At 35.6% G+C, this 12,488-nt stretch overlaps 1 protein-coding gene across 2 annotated transcripts; it reads left to right on the plus strand.

Annotated features, from left to right (window-relative positions):
• Window positions 1-8,561: 8,561 nt before the first annotated feature.
• Window positions 8,562-12,220, plus strand: LOC150035124 (uncharacterized). 2 transcript variants are annotated; one of them, XM_090315306.1, is made up of 7 exons: window positions 8,562-9,485; window positions 9,592-9,795; window positions 9,886-9,975; window positions 10,079-10,189; window positions 11,223-11,345; window positions 11,506-11,625; window positions 11,854-12,220. In XM_090315306.1, exons 1-7 carry the CDS (start codon window positions 8,979-8,981, stop codon window positions 12,037-12,039), a joined length of 1,341 nt encoding a protein of 446 aa, XP_090171432.1. In that variant the 5' UTR covers window positions 8,562-8,978; the 3' UTR covers window positions 12,040-12,220. The 2 variants fall into 2 exon arrangements, with proteins under 2 accessions (XP_090171432.1, XP_090171433.1); XM_090315307.1 differs by lacking the exon at window positions 10,079-10,189.
• Window positions 12,221-12,488: the final 268 nt, after the last annotated feature.

Genomic DNA, 12,488 nt, shown 5'->3' on the forward strand with positions numbered 1-12,488 from the left:
AATTACAGAGTTCATAAAGCATGTTGATGAATGTAATCAGTTTGACGTTTTGTGTGATGAGGGGGGAGACTCGTTGGCATTGGCACTAGTGCAAGCAGATCCTGATCCATTGTCTGTTATGGATGGGATGTTCGAGAGTTTGGGCAAAGGCCCAGTAGGAGGTGGTAGGTGTGATTTCTTACAAGGTTCATGATTTGGTGTTCCTGGAATGTTAAGGGGTTGAATGACCCTGTCAAGTGTAGGATGGTGATAGACTTTTTGGCTTCCTCATCTGTTACTTTCTACTGTTTGCTTGAAACGGGGGTTCGTCGTGAGAACTTTGGTATGGTGATGGGTAGGTTTGGTGATGCTTGGAGTTGTGTGTGTAGCTATAGTGTGCGGGGAGTTTGGAGGATCTAGGTGATGTGGCAGAAGAGTGTCTATGATTTTTCTATAGATGTCAGTGGGGATCAGTTCATTTCTGGAACCTTAGTGGAGATTGTATCTAGTGCTAGGTACATATTGGTGTTGTGTATGCCTCTAATCACGTGAGCGAGAGGAGGAACTTGTGGTCTCAGTTGATTGATGTGTGTGCTTCGTGGCAGCTTCCTGAAGTTTTTTTAGGGGATTTTAATGCTATTCATAGCAGTTCGAAGGATTTTAGTGGTTGCCCTAGCTTGAAGGAAATGGAGGAGTTTGATGGGGCGTTACTAGAGGCAGATCTGGTTGAGTTGGGTGTGACAAGTAACTGGTTTACTTGGACTAGTAAACTTCAGGAAAATGGTATCTTGCGCCGGTTGGATCGATGCTTGTCTAATGAGGCGTGGAAGGTAACTTTTCCATATTCGAAGGTTAGGGTTGGTCAATGGGGGATTTCTGATCATAGCCCTCTTCTGGTTTCTATAGGAGAGACGAGGAGTAGGTCGCCTCCTACATTTCGCTATTTTTCTCATTGGGCGAAAGCTGATGGTTTTATTAATACTATCAGGTCAGTGTGGAGAAGGTTTGAGGATGTGTCTTCTATGGTTAGCTTTGTGCAAAATTTGAAGGCAGTGAAGCGGGTTTTACGTGCATCATTTGTTAGGCATATCTATGTGTTAGCTGATGAGGTGCGAGTGGCTAGGCAGGATATGGAGGTTACTCTGGCTGAGGAGGAAAGGGATCCTGATTCAGAATCAGTGTGTGCAGAGGCGCTCGGGCCACTGAGGTGTTCTGGTTAGTAACTAGATTGAAGGAGGCGTCGCTCCGGCAGAAGACCAGGGTGAGGTGGCTAGAGTTAGGTGATATGAACACAACTTTTTTTCATCGTTATGTTCGTTCTCGTTGCAATTGCATTGGTTTATTTACGATCGTGAATGCTGGAGGGACTCGTCAGATGGTGCATGACATGGTGGCAGGGGTGGCGGTAGAGTTCTTTTGAGGTAGTTTGGGGTCTCAGCCTGTGGGGTATAGGGATTTTACTACCCAAATTGGGGATATTGTGCAGTTTAGCTGGTCCAAGGAGGGGGTGGAGGCGCTTGGTCACCCAGTGAGTCGGGATGAGATTCAGAAGGCTTTATTCTCGATGAAGTCTGGGAAGGCTCCTGGGCCTGATGAGTTTTCGATGGATTTTTACAAAGTTGTTTGGAGTGTGGTTGGGGATGATTTCTGTGATGTTGTGATGAACTTTTTTTAGTCATGTTGCCTGCCTGGTGGAGTTAATTCTACTTCTATTACTTTTATCCCAAAGAGGCGGGGAGCTGAACGTGGAGGAGTTTCATCATATTTCTTGTTGCAATGTTGTGTATAAGTGTATCTCGAGGATCTTAGTTGAAAGATTGCGGTTGTGGTTGCCTGCTTTCATCATTGGTAACCAGTCTACGTTTTTTCCGGATAGGTCGATTTTCGATAACATTTTATTATGTCAGGAGCTTATGGGGGTCTATAAGAAGGGTAGAGGGAAGTCGCTTTGTATGTTGAAGGTAGACCTTCAGAAGGCGTATGATTCGATCAATTGAGATTTTCTGTTTGGTGTGTTGCTGGCTATAGATACGCCCCTTCAGTTTATTAGTTGGGTGAGGGCTTGTATTACTTCGCCTACGTTTTCTGTGATGATTAATGGTTCCCTTTAAGGATTTTTTCCTTATAGAAAAGGGTTGAGACAGGGGGATCTGTTGTCTCCTTTTTTTGTTTATGATGGTGATGGAAGTCTTCTCTAGGTTGTTGAATAAACCTCTTGTGTGGTTTAGGTTCCATGATCGGTGTGAGTGTGTGGGCCTGACTCATTTGGTTTTTGCAGACAATTTGATGATTTTCTGTACAGCTGAGAGAGATTCTTTGGAGTTCGTGAGGCAGGTCTTGGTAGATTTTGCAGGGCTGTCTAGGTTAGTTGCAAATGTTGGGAAGAGTTCCATGTTTGTTGTAGGTGTGGAGTCAGGTGAGGTAGAGGAACTAGTTACGTTTATGGGTTTCTCTCTTGGTTCGCTACCTCTTAGGTATCTAGGATTACCTTTATTGGCTAGTCGGTTGAGGGTTGTGGATTGTGTGCCTTTGGTACAGAGGATTACAGCTAGTATTAGAAACTGAGCAGTGCAGTCCCTCTCCTTTGCTGGGAGGTTGCAGCTTGTTAGGTCTGTTTTACAGTTCTTTCAAGTGTTTCGGTGTAGCATCATCGTGTTGCCTACGTGTGTAACTCATGAGGTTGATCGTCTGTTACGTAGTTATTTATGGAAGGGTATTGTGGTGAGTCAGGGTGGTACACGGGTGGCATGGGATGAGATGTGCTTGTCGTTAGGAGAGGGGGGTTGGGTGTGAAGCATGTGGCCTCATGGAACCAGGCTGCTATTATGAAGCTGCTCTGGCTTCTTTTAATTAAACCAGGATCATTATGGATGGCGTAGGTGGAGGCGTATGTTTCGCGTTAACGGTCTTTGTGAGCTGTTCAAAGTGAGGTTAGGAGGTATTGGTGCTTGAGGGCTATCTTGCGAAGTAGAGATAGATTCAAGCATCTGGTTCGTTTGATGGTCAGCGATGAACGGTCTTGTTTTGTTTGGTGGGATCCTTGGTTATCGGGAGGTGCGATTTTGGATTCATATGGGTCTATGGTGGTTTATGATGCAGTGAGTAGTTTGGAGGCGCGGTTGTCAGAGTTCATGGATAGTGAGAAAGGTTGGAGGTGGCCTATAGTGTCTTGGGAGTTGCTTGAGATCTGGGGTCTTATTCAGGCAGTGGGTTCTTGGTGAGGGGGGAGGAAGTGTTGGATTTTAGTGGTCGATTTTCTATCAATAGTGCATGGGAGAGTTTTCGTCCTCGTCGTCCTAGGGTGTCTTGGGCTAATATTTTGTGGGCGAGAGGTGGTATTCTGCATCACTTCTTCTGTGCGTGGTTAGCTTTGAGGGACAGGTTGGGTACGTGGGATTGGTTAAGGAGTTGAGGTGTGTTTTCAAAGGAGGGTGTCTTTTGTGTGGGGGAGGTGTGGAGTCGTGGGATCATTTATATTTTGAGTGTGAGTTTTGGAGAGAGGTGTGGTCTGGTGTGTTGCGTCAGTTGGGTTCGTCTCATTGGGTGACGGGTTGGGATGTCGAATTGAGTTGGTTATGTCGAGTGGGGTCGGGTAAAGAGGTGCGTAGTAAGTTGTTCCGTGTATTCTGGTGTGCTTCCATCTACTACATCTGGCAGGAGCGTAATCGGCGACTGCATGGAGGTCGACCAAGGTCGGTGTCTGCTCTATTTCACCTTATGGTCTCTATGGTTCGTGCTCGATTTGCTTCCTGGCGAATTGATCTTCTTGGTCTTATCTAGTGTGTTTATGGTTGTTTCTTTTTTTTTAACTTGCCGTTCTTTGTTTTGTTGTTGTCCCTAGTTTGTGGGGTTTTGGTTTCTTTTCTCTAGCTTTCTCCCTGGTGGTTTGGGGATTTTGCATTTATGTTTTGGTTTTGTTATGGTCTAATTTTGTTAGCTTTGTTTTGGTTTTGTTGTCCTGTCTTTGCTTGTATTTTGTTGCTTTGATGCCTTGATCCGGGCTGTGGGATCTCCCCTGTTGTATAATAATATCACCTATTCTAATATATATATATATATATATATATATATATATACTCATTAAATAATAATTCCAAAATCCAAAAAAAATAAAAAAAAAAAAAAAAAAAACACTTAACTAAAATATTCCAAAAATAGAAGGGGTAGCACGCCATAGTAAGTGAAAAATAAAATTATATCCCGCATAATTACAGATCTACCTGTAATTAATTGATGTAATATCAATTTCAACTTTAAATGAATTTTTTAGTGAATTTTTAATTAAAATTAAATTGTAAAAAAGTTAAAACTTAATAAGAGAGAATAATATTCGGTTATATTTGTCCGAAAATTAGAGCAAAATCTAGATATGAAATATATTACAATTTTAGAGATATTTGTTGAAATTTCGTCTCTGTGAACTAGAGTAAAATCTCTAGCAAAGATTTAAAAAATAAAAATAAAAATGATCAAATCCAAACCCAAAACTTATATTTTAAATCCAATTCAAACTCGATTGAGGGTCGATAATTTTTATTTTTAGGTCCATTCGCATTAGGAATTCATTAAATATTTTTTCTCAAAATTATTTTTCTCGATTCAACTTTAACTTTAGTGATATAAAATGTAAAATTTTAATTAAATAAATCATACACTATTTTTTTTACGAAATTTTCGAGAAAAAAAAAGCCCAAAAAACCTAAATTGAGAAACGGGTTTCCTTATAAAGTCCATATGAAGCAATAAACGGGGGCTTTCTCAAGTCTCAGACAAATGTGACAAAGCCCGGCCCATTTTAAAACCAATTCGGACTTGTTGGAAATGGAACATGTTGTTAATTGTTCGGGGAATTGGAGTGAATCCCTTATTTGTCAGTGTCTAGTTGGTACTTGTTGTTATTGATAAAACTAATTAAAATTTTTGCCCCTGATTTTTTTATGTAAACGTAATCTATATATTTTATTATTAATTTAGATTCTGTTTAACCACTTTTTGAATTAATCTCACTCAAATTAAATATCCAAATTTTTCTACCAAATTTATATTTTAAATTTTCATATATTATCAAATTTCATTTTATCTAATCACAATTTTAATTATTCTAGTCTTTGAATTGTTTTTCATTACTTTATATATAATTAAATTTATGCAAATTTTTTTTAATTGTTGTGCACGTTTTATTAATACATATTCTAATAAATTAGCTGAATATTTCCATAGACTTAAAAGTTTGAATTATTTTAGGTATCATTAATTTTAGATTACGTTAACTATTCGAAAAAAAAAATAGTCATCACTTTTATTACTCACACAAAGTGTTTATCTATTTAAGTTTTGTTTGTGGTTTTTTTTCACAAGCTATTGTTTTTGCTATGGCTTTACAATGGATTACTTTCAACTTCTTAGTTTGTTTTTCCCTCCTTTCTATCCAATCAAGTATTTAAAGCGAAATGTTTCAGAAAAAATCATTTGTTATTGTATGACATTCAATGATTCAATCTCTTTTGTTTCATTATTTAAGCAACTTTTTTGTTGTTCGGCCCAAAGAGGATGAAATCTTATTCATCGAAGCAAATCAAAATTAGAGGCTACAATAAAATAAATTGGGACTTCCGTGATTGCGGAGAACAGAGAATTGGAGTTATGTTTATATAAAGTGCGACTATTCTAATGTACCTTGAATCTTGCAAATACACTATAATATTTGAATAATAAATTCACCTGAAATAGGAACATTCCTCTTCAACTTCCTTGAGAACATTATTATCCAAATATTGTTTATCTAAACTATTTTTCAATAGTTTAACTTTTGTTACCATATTTTTAGTTTTATCAAAAATTTTTTTTATTAGTATTATAAGATAATGTTATCAACTCCTAAAATGTAATGATAAAGTTAAACGTAGTTTTTCAGTTTTCCGCTCTATAGCTCTAAAAATAACTAATATACATTTGCAGAGTATTTATAACATGAAGTTATGAGATCAACTAATCTACATGTACACATACAATGTAAATGTAATATATAAAGTTATGCAATTTTAACTTTTATTTTTCGTGTTTCCTTATTTAAATAAATAGAGATTCTCCGTGGTTCTTCAACAATATATGTTTTGAGTCTATCTTTTTGTTTATAAGTTCCGTTTTATCTTTTTTATTTATTTGTTTATTAATTTTGTTGATTATAATTTATTTTTTTTGTGTATATTATTAACTAATTTATAAATAGTTTATTTATTTTAAAATGTTAATATAATGATATAACAATATATCATTTATTAAAAAAAAAAAAAAACAACCTCACCCTTATTTCCAAAAGTTTCAATATATTTATAATTTTTGTGAAAAAAATAAAAAATCTAAGTACTTTCCTCCCTAAAAATATATATATATTCTTTTTAAAAAAATTCTCTTCTACTTTACCTCCCTCTTATCTCATTTTTTCATTTTTCTCTTTCCCATTTTCCATCTCGAGCAAACTTGTAGCCATAACATCTCCGCAACCTCTCATTTAAAATCAATGCTAGCACACCCTCCTCACCACATCTTAGGTCACCTCCTTTACAACCTTCCATTATTTCTTCTCTCACCACATCCTCTCTACTACATTTCGGTTTGCATGTCAAATATTTTTTTGCTCATCATCGACAGGTTCTCTAAGTAGTTGCATGCCACCACCCGTGACCATCACACCACAAACACACCATCATGGCCATCCATTGAAGAAGCAGCCACCAATTGTTTCTCGATGAGGACCATATTGACAAGTTTTAGATTTTTGAACGGTTTATAAGATTTTAACCATGTTGTTTATTTTTTTAGATTTCGATTGAGATTGTAATTTTTTTCTAAAAGTTTAGAAGAGTGTATTTGCAGTTTTCGAGTTATTTTTGAAACATTGTCTATTTGTACTCAATTTATTAGTTTTTGGGTAGTTTGATCATTCACTAATATATATTTTCTATTATTTAAATTCAGTTTGCTATTTTTTACAATTTTATAATATTTTTGCCATTTTTCTGAATGAAATTTTAGCATTTGCTATTTCTCTCGTCAGCCTTTAATTGTTTAGTAGATTATTAGAGAAAAAAGTATTTCGGGACACTCTTATCGTTTTTTTCATCAAATTATTCAATCATAATTTGTTACATGATCAATTTTTTAAAAATATTGTAGATATGATAAAAGTAAATACATAAAAATACGTGCATTTTGTGATGTAGTTGAGTATTACTATAAAAGTCAAAATTGGAGAGACCAAATTGTAAAAATCTAATAGGGTAAAAAATGCAAACAAAGTTTCAAAAGAGGAAATAGTATGGGTATAGGAATGTAAACAATATCACAACTTAATGAAATATTTGGAATACCATTATATTGTTGTATTATGCTCACATTGACACATAAATGTTGGTTAAAAAAATATTTTTTGGTCTTTAAAATTTAATGGAAATAATAATTAAAGCTTTGTTTGTTAACCATTTAATTTTTTATTTTGGTTTTTTTTGGAAATTAAGCTTATAAGCCGTCACTTCCATCTATTGGTATATGTTTTGTTATCTAGATTTGAGGAGTGTTTTCAAAATCAAAAACAACATTCAAAAATTAAGGTATCATTTGTTAGCCATTTAATTTTGAGTTTTTGGTTTATGAAATCTATAAACAATCCTACCACGTCTAAATGTCTTGCTTTTTTATCTACTTTTTACTAATGTTTTCAAAAACTTGTTTTTATTTTTGAAATTTGGCTAAAAATTTCAACTCTTAAAGATGAAAACCATAAGTAAGAAATTGAGAGAAAATATGCTTATTTTTCCAAAAACTAAAAAAAAAAAAAAAAGAAAAAAAAGAAATGGTTACCAAAGGCTTAAAAAGTAGTTTTTAAAAAACTTGTTTTTATTTTTTGAAATTGATTAAGAATTCAAATGCTTATATAGGAAATATAAAAACCATGAACAAGAAATAGTGAGAAAATAAACATAGTTTTCAAAAGTAAAAAACAAAAATCAAATGATTACCACCAGAGCTAAATTCCTAAATTTTATTTTCCAACAATCTAATTTCAAAAATTTTAATAATAAGACGATGTAAGATCCGTCGGATTGACTTAAGAAAAAAATATTTTTCAAAAATCTCATTTTTATTTAAACATTTTTGATAAAAATTGATTAAAATACGCTTGAGAAACTATTTTGAGTGGTTGTCAAACACTTCAAATTTTTCCAAAATAACTTAGTTTTTAAATTAAACACTTGAAAATGTAATCCAACACACCCGTGTAGGCCATAGTCTATACACTCTTCATCTAATTTTTTTTTTCTAATTTAATCTTTATTAAAAAAAAAATCTTAAAATTTAGTTAGATTTAAACATATTAATGTGAGGTAAGAAAATTTGAACCTTAATATTGGTTTATTAGTGCTAAGTTAGGCTCATTTTGGCGTTATTTTTTTTATTTTTATTTTGTATATTTTATTTTTTATTTTCGAAAACTTTACTATTTTTTTTATTTTTTTAAAAGGCATAAATATCTAAAATTTATTATTATTATTTATTTTGAAAAAAAAAACCCTTTAGAATTCCGGTATGAAATGCGTTTATGGCTTTATGCTGCATAAGGCGAGAAAGAAACGAATGACGATTTGTTTAATAAAAAAAACGTGTCATCGCGGTGTTTTGTAGATAACACGATTTCCTACTGCGTGGCGGCGCAATCAAGAAACTCGGCGGAAGCAGAGCGGTGTCCGGTCAGCTCCGTCGCGTCGCCTTCCTCTCTCTCGGTGTTATTCTGCACAAAATCATTGCATCTTCTTTCTTTCTGTATTTTAATCAATCATACTCCGTAATCTTCGCCTTCGACTCTTATATTTTACTCTTATGAATGCTTCATCCAACCCTTTCAGCTTTGACTATTATCGCCTACCTTTGTTTAGATGCATTCTTAAGTTCTCTCGACTCGCCATTTCCGATCCTCGTGTTGTTTTCATTGTTAATTACTAATGGCGATGGCTGCCTTCAAATCCTCATCTAGAAGAGGAGGTTCGACTTCGGTGACACCTTCTTCGAGCAGTGGCGCGTCAACATCGGGTAAAGATAGCAAGCCGAGTGGTAATTCTCCCAAGAAAGCTACTATCCGTAGATCACGAAGCGTGAGTGCCTTTTCCAGATCTAGCGCTGCGGATGTTTCGGCAGATTTTTCGAATAGTAGAGATAATCCGCTCTTCTGGAGCAATGGTTCGCCTCCTTTGGAAGAAGCTCGAACTGTTAACCTTGAATCTGATGGAAGTTCCACCAGAATTAGTGCAGGAAGTTCGAAACGTGTCAGTTCTGGTGGTGTTGAGAATTCTAGGGGACGATCAGTGTCGAGGAGCTCCGATTCTGGAAGTGTAGGTTCAGGAAGCAGGAAAACCGGTGGCCGAAGCTTGTCGAGGGTAGGCACTGAACGGCGGGAACGCTCGGCGTCTGTGACTCGATATCCTGTCTCATCGCTGTCCTTGAACTCTGAGGTTCGACATTAATTTCATTCCCTGCTTTGTTTTCTCTATATCTGCAAGTTCAAAGAATGTTAGGAGCACTAGAACTGAATTCTTTTCCCTTCTTTCTGATATTAAGAGTGAGGCTGAGCGAGATAGTCGTTATAGTACGAAATTCAATAATAGAAAGACTCCAGATTCGTTGCTTCATGGGCGGAGAGAGGTTGGCTTAGTTAGAACTAGAAGTAGTTCTTCGGATGCTTTGCAGCAATCAAAAGGCCTGCGAGATCGGTCGAGTCATCGTTTGCCCTTTGATTTATCAGATAACTGCGATGTGTCGGTGGTAAAAGCTTTAAATTCTTCTTTTATTTCTATAAGATCTTTCCTGTTGATGCTACATTATTATCACTAAGTGTTGGAACATTGGTCCCAGTCTTGTAGTTTTGAAGATAGGCTGTCCACAGCGAGCTCTTTGTCTGAAGCTGAAGAGAGGACCGTAAGAGCTGTTTGTGAACAAATGAAGGTGGGTTATGCCAATTTTAGATTATTTCTGTTTGAATATTCTCATTTAAGTAGTGCTAAGCCATAGTTTAATTGTTTAATTATGACTCTGGTTCCTTCAATAGTCAATAAAAGGGGATTGTTTGCAAGGACATTCCAGTGGTAGTGACATATATGACATAATTCAATATGAAGTAAGACGTGCTGTCCAAGATATCCACAATGACCTTCTCAGTGTAAGTTCCGTCTTCTGCGGATGTTTATGTTTCTTTCGTCTCTTTGTTCGTATAACATTGGAACTCTTAGAGGAAGTATATGAATTTTTGTTTAGTTGAATGATATGTGGGGTGAGATACTTGAATCTCTAACCCTTTAGTTGAGGGTACATACCTTATTATACCAGTTGAGCTCTGGTCATGTTGGCATGAAATTTTTTAATTTGATTATTTTGGAATTATTATTGGATGGATGTAAAAAATATAGCTTTTTTCCCCTAAAGAAGCTCATTTTATTAAGATTGTGGTAAGACATCATCAAGTTATGGAAGTTCGGTAAATTGTGAGGGAAGTAATTACAAGATGTATGGAATACCTAAAGGACAATGAATGTTGCCGAGCCAATAGTTTCTTTCACAATCTTTCTTGTTCTTGAATGATATATTGTTTCTCTCCAACCATAAACCCCAACTTTCCGACAATTGTTGTTGAAAAGTCTTTAATACTTTCCGGCATCTCGAGCCTTGTTGATATCTTTACTGATATTTTCACTACAGCCCTTAGTTTTTCAGAACATGTCTTATAAAGGTAGTAAAATTCACAAGATATTTGGAATTCAGTCCATATCCATGGTTTTTTGCTGTTCACAAGTGTGAGGAATGGATATTTCTAACTTTTGGGTTGTTTCTTTATCACGTTGAGGGTTTATTTATAATAACTATTCTTTCACGGGGGAAACAATTTTTTGGTGTTCTCACCCTTATCTCGAAAAACTTTTATATTAGCTTAATTTAGAATCATGGAGTCTTGGATATTTATAGTATATGAAACCATACTATTAGCTAGGAACAGGAATAGTTGATCAGATGATTTAGATCTGTTTAACTAATAAAGATTGTCAATTATATACTGGCACATCAAAATTCCTGGAAATGAGAAATGTAGACCAGGAATAATTTGATATATATTTCTCTTGTATAAGATGACCTATCTATATGTTCAAATTTGTTCATAATGTTGTTTGCTTCAACTATTTCATGGCTTATAATTTCAGGCTCCACAAAGCAGTGCTGATACTACAGGAAGTTCTGACATTGATATCCCTCCTGAATTGGTGAATCCAGGTGCAATTGAATTGGTGGACTTGAGAAGCGAGTATACGAAGAAGCTTGAGCAGGTAGTACTTGTTTATTCATTTAACTTCATACCCTTCTCGATATTGATGGTTGTTCCTCCCGTTCGATTATGGTTCATATTTTGTGTTTCCAAATTCTTTTCTGTTTTTATTATTTAATTGCTAATAATAAGACATTAATATAATTTCCTTCAACTTGTAGTCGCAAGAGCGAGCTAGAAAACTTCGGGCAGACTTGGCAGTGGAAGAGCATCGTGAATTAGAGCTCAGTAGAATTTTGCGGGAAGTAATACCAGCTCCTAAGACTTCTATGAGACGAAAAGTATGCTCTCATAGTTTCTTCATCCATGTTACATTCAAATCAGTACCCCGTTTTGGCATAATCTGTCTAGAATTCTCCTGATAAGTTCCTCTCTTCAACAAATGATTGAAGACAGGATGCGATTTCCTCCATTACGGATTTAGCATATTTACATTCTGGTCTTTCTGATGCATATCTTGCACAAAGGAATGGCAGCGAGGAATTGATCGTTTGTTCAATTTAAAACAGGCTAGTATTGAAAGAAGAAGGATGTCAAAGCGTTTAACTGACGATGCCTTGGCATATTTTGATGAGTGTGTTTCGTTATCAACATTTGATGGTTCTGATTTCTCATCACTGGAAGAAACACCCCCTATCCACCAAGTTTCTTCCACTACCCAGGTGGAAGATGGTACCATCCCCCAGGCAAGTTAAAGTGTTTCAGTTATTACTTGAGCATTTGTTTCTTTGACAATTTGGTTCACTTTTGAATCATTTATCATGATCTTTTCTTTTCTGTTTTCTTTTGTCATGTCGACAACTAGGGGTAGCCCTCCAAGGAGTGATCCTATAATCAGATAATATCTTCTTTTATCTCATATAATATATTCTTTCATGCCTCAATAAGTCCTTCACAAGGTTGCTCTGACTTAGTTAAGCCACGAAATTGTGGGTTACCCTTTGAAAGAAAGACCTCTTAAACCCTTCACATTTGTAGAGAAGGGAGTGCAGAGCTTGGTGATACTGTAGCCTGTAAGTGTGCCTATTGGACACACAAAAAATTAATTCTTCGCCATTTCTTTTGGACATGCTGCACTAATTTGTAGAACTTTGAAGTTGAACTTGAAGTTGGTCATAAAAATTAAAAATTTAAAACGACCGAG

Source organism: Benincasa hispida, chromosome 7, assembly GCF_027475165.1.
Source record: "Benincasa hispida cultivar pf3 chromosome 7, pf3_genome.v1.1, whole genome shotgun sequence".
In the NCBI taxonomy this organism is placed as follows: Eukaryota; Viridiplantae; Streptophyta; class Magnoliopsida; order Cucurbitales; family Cucurbitaceae; genus Benincasa; species Benincasa hispida.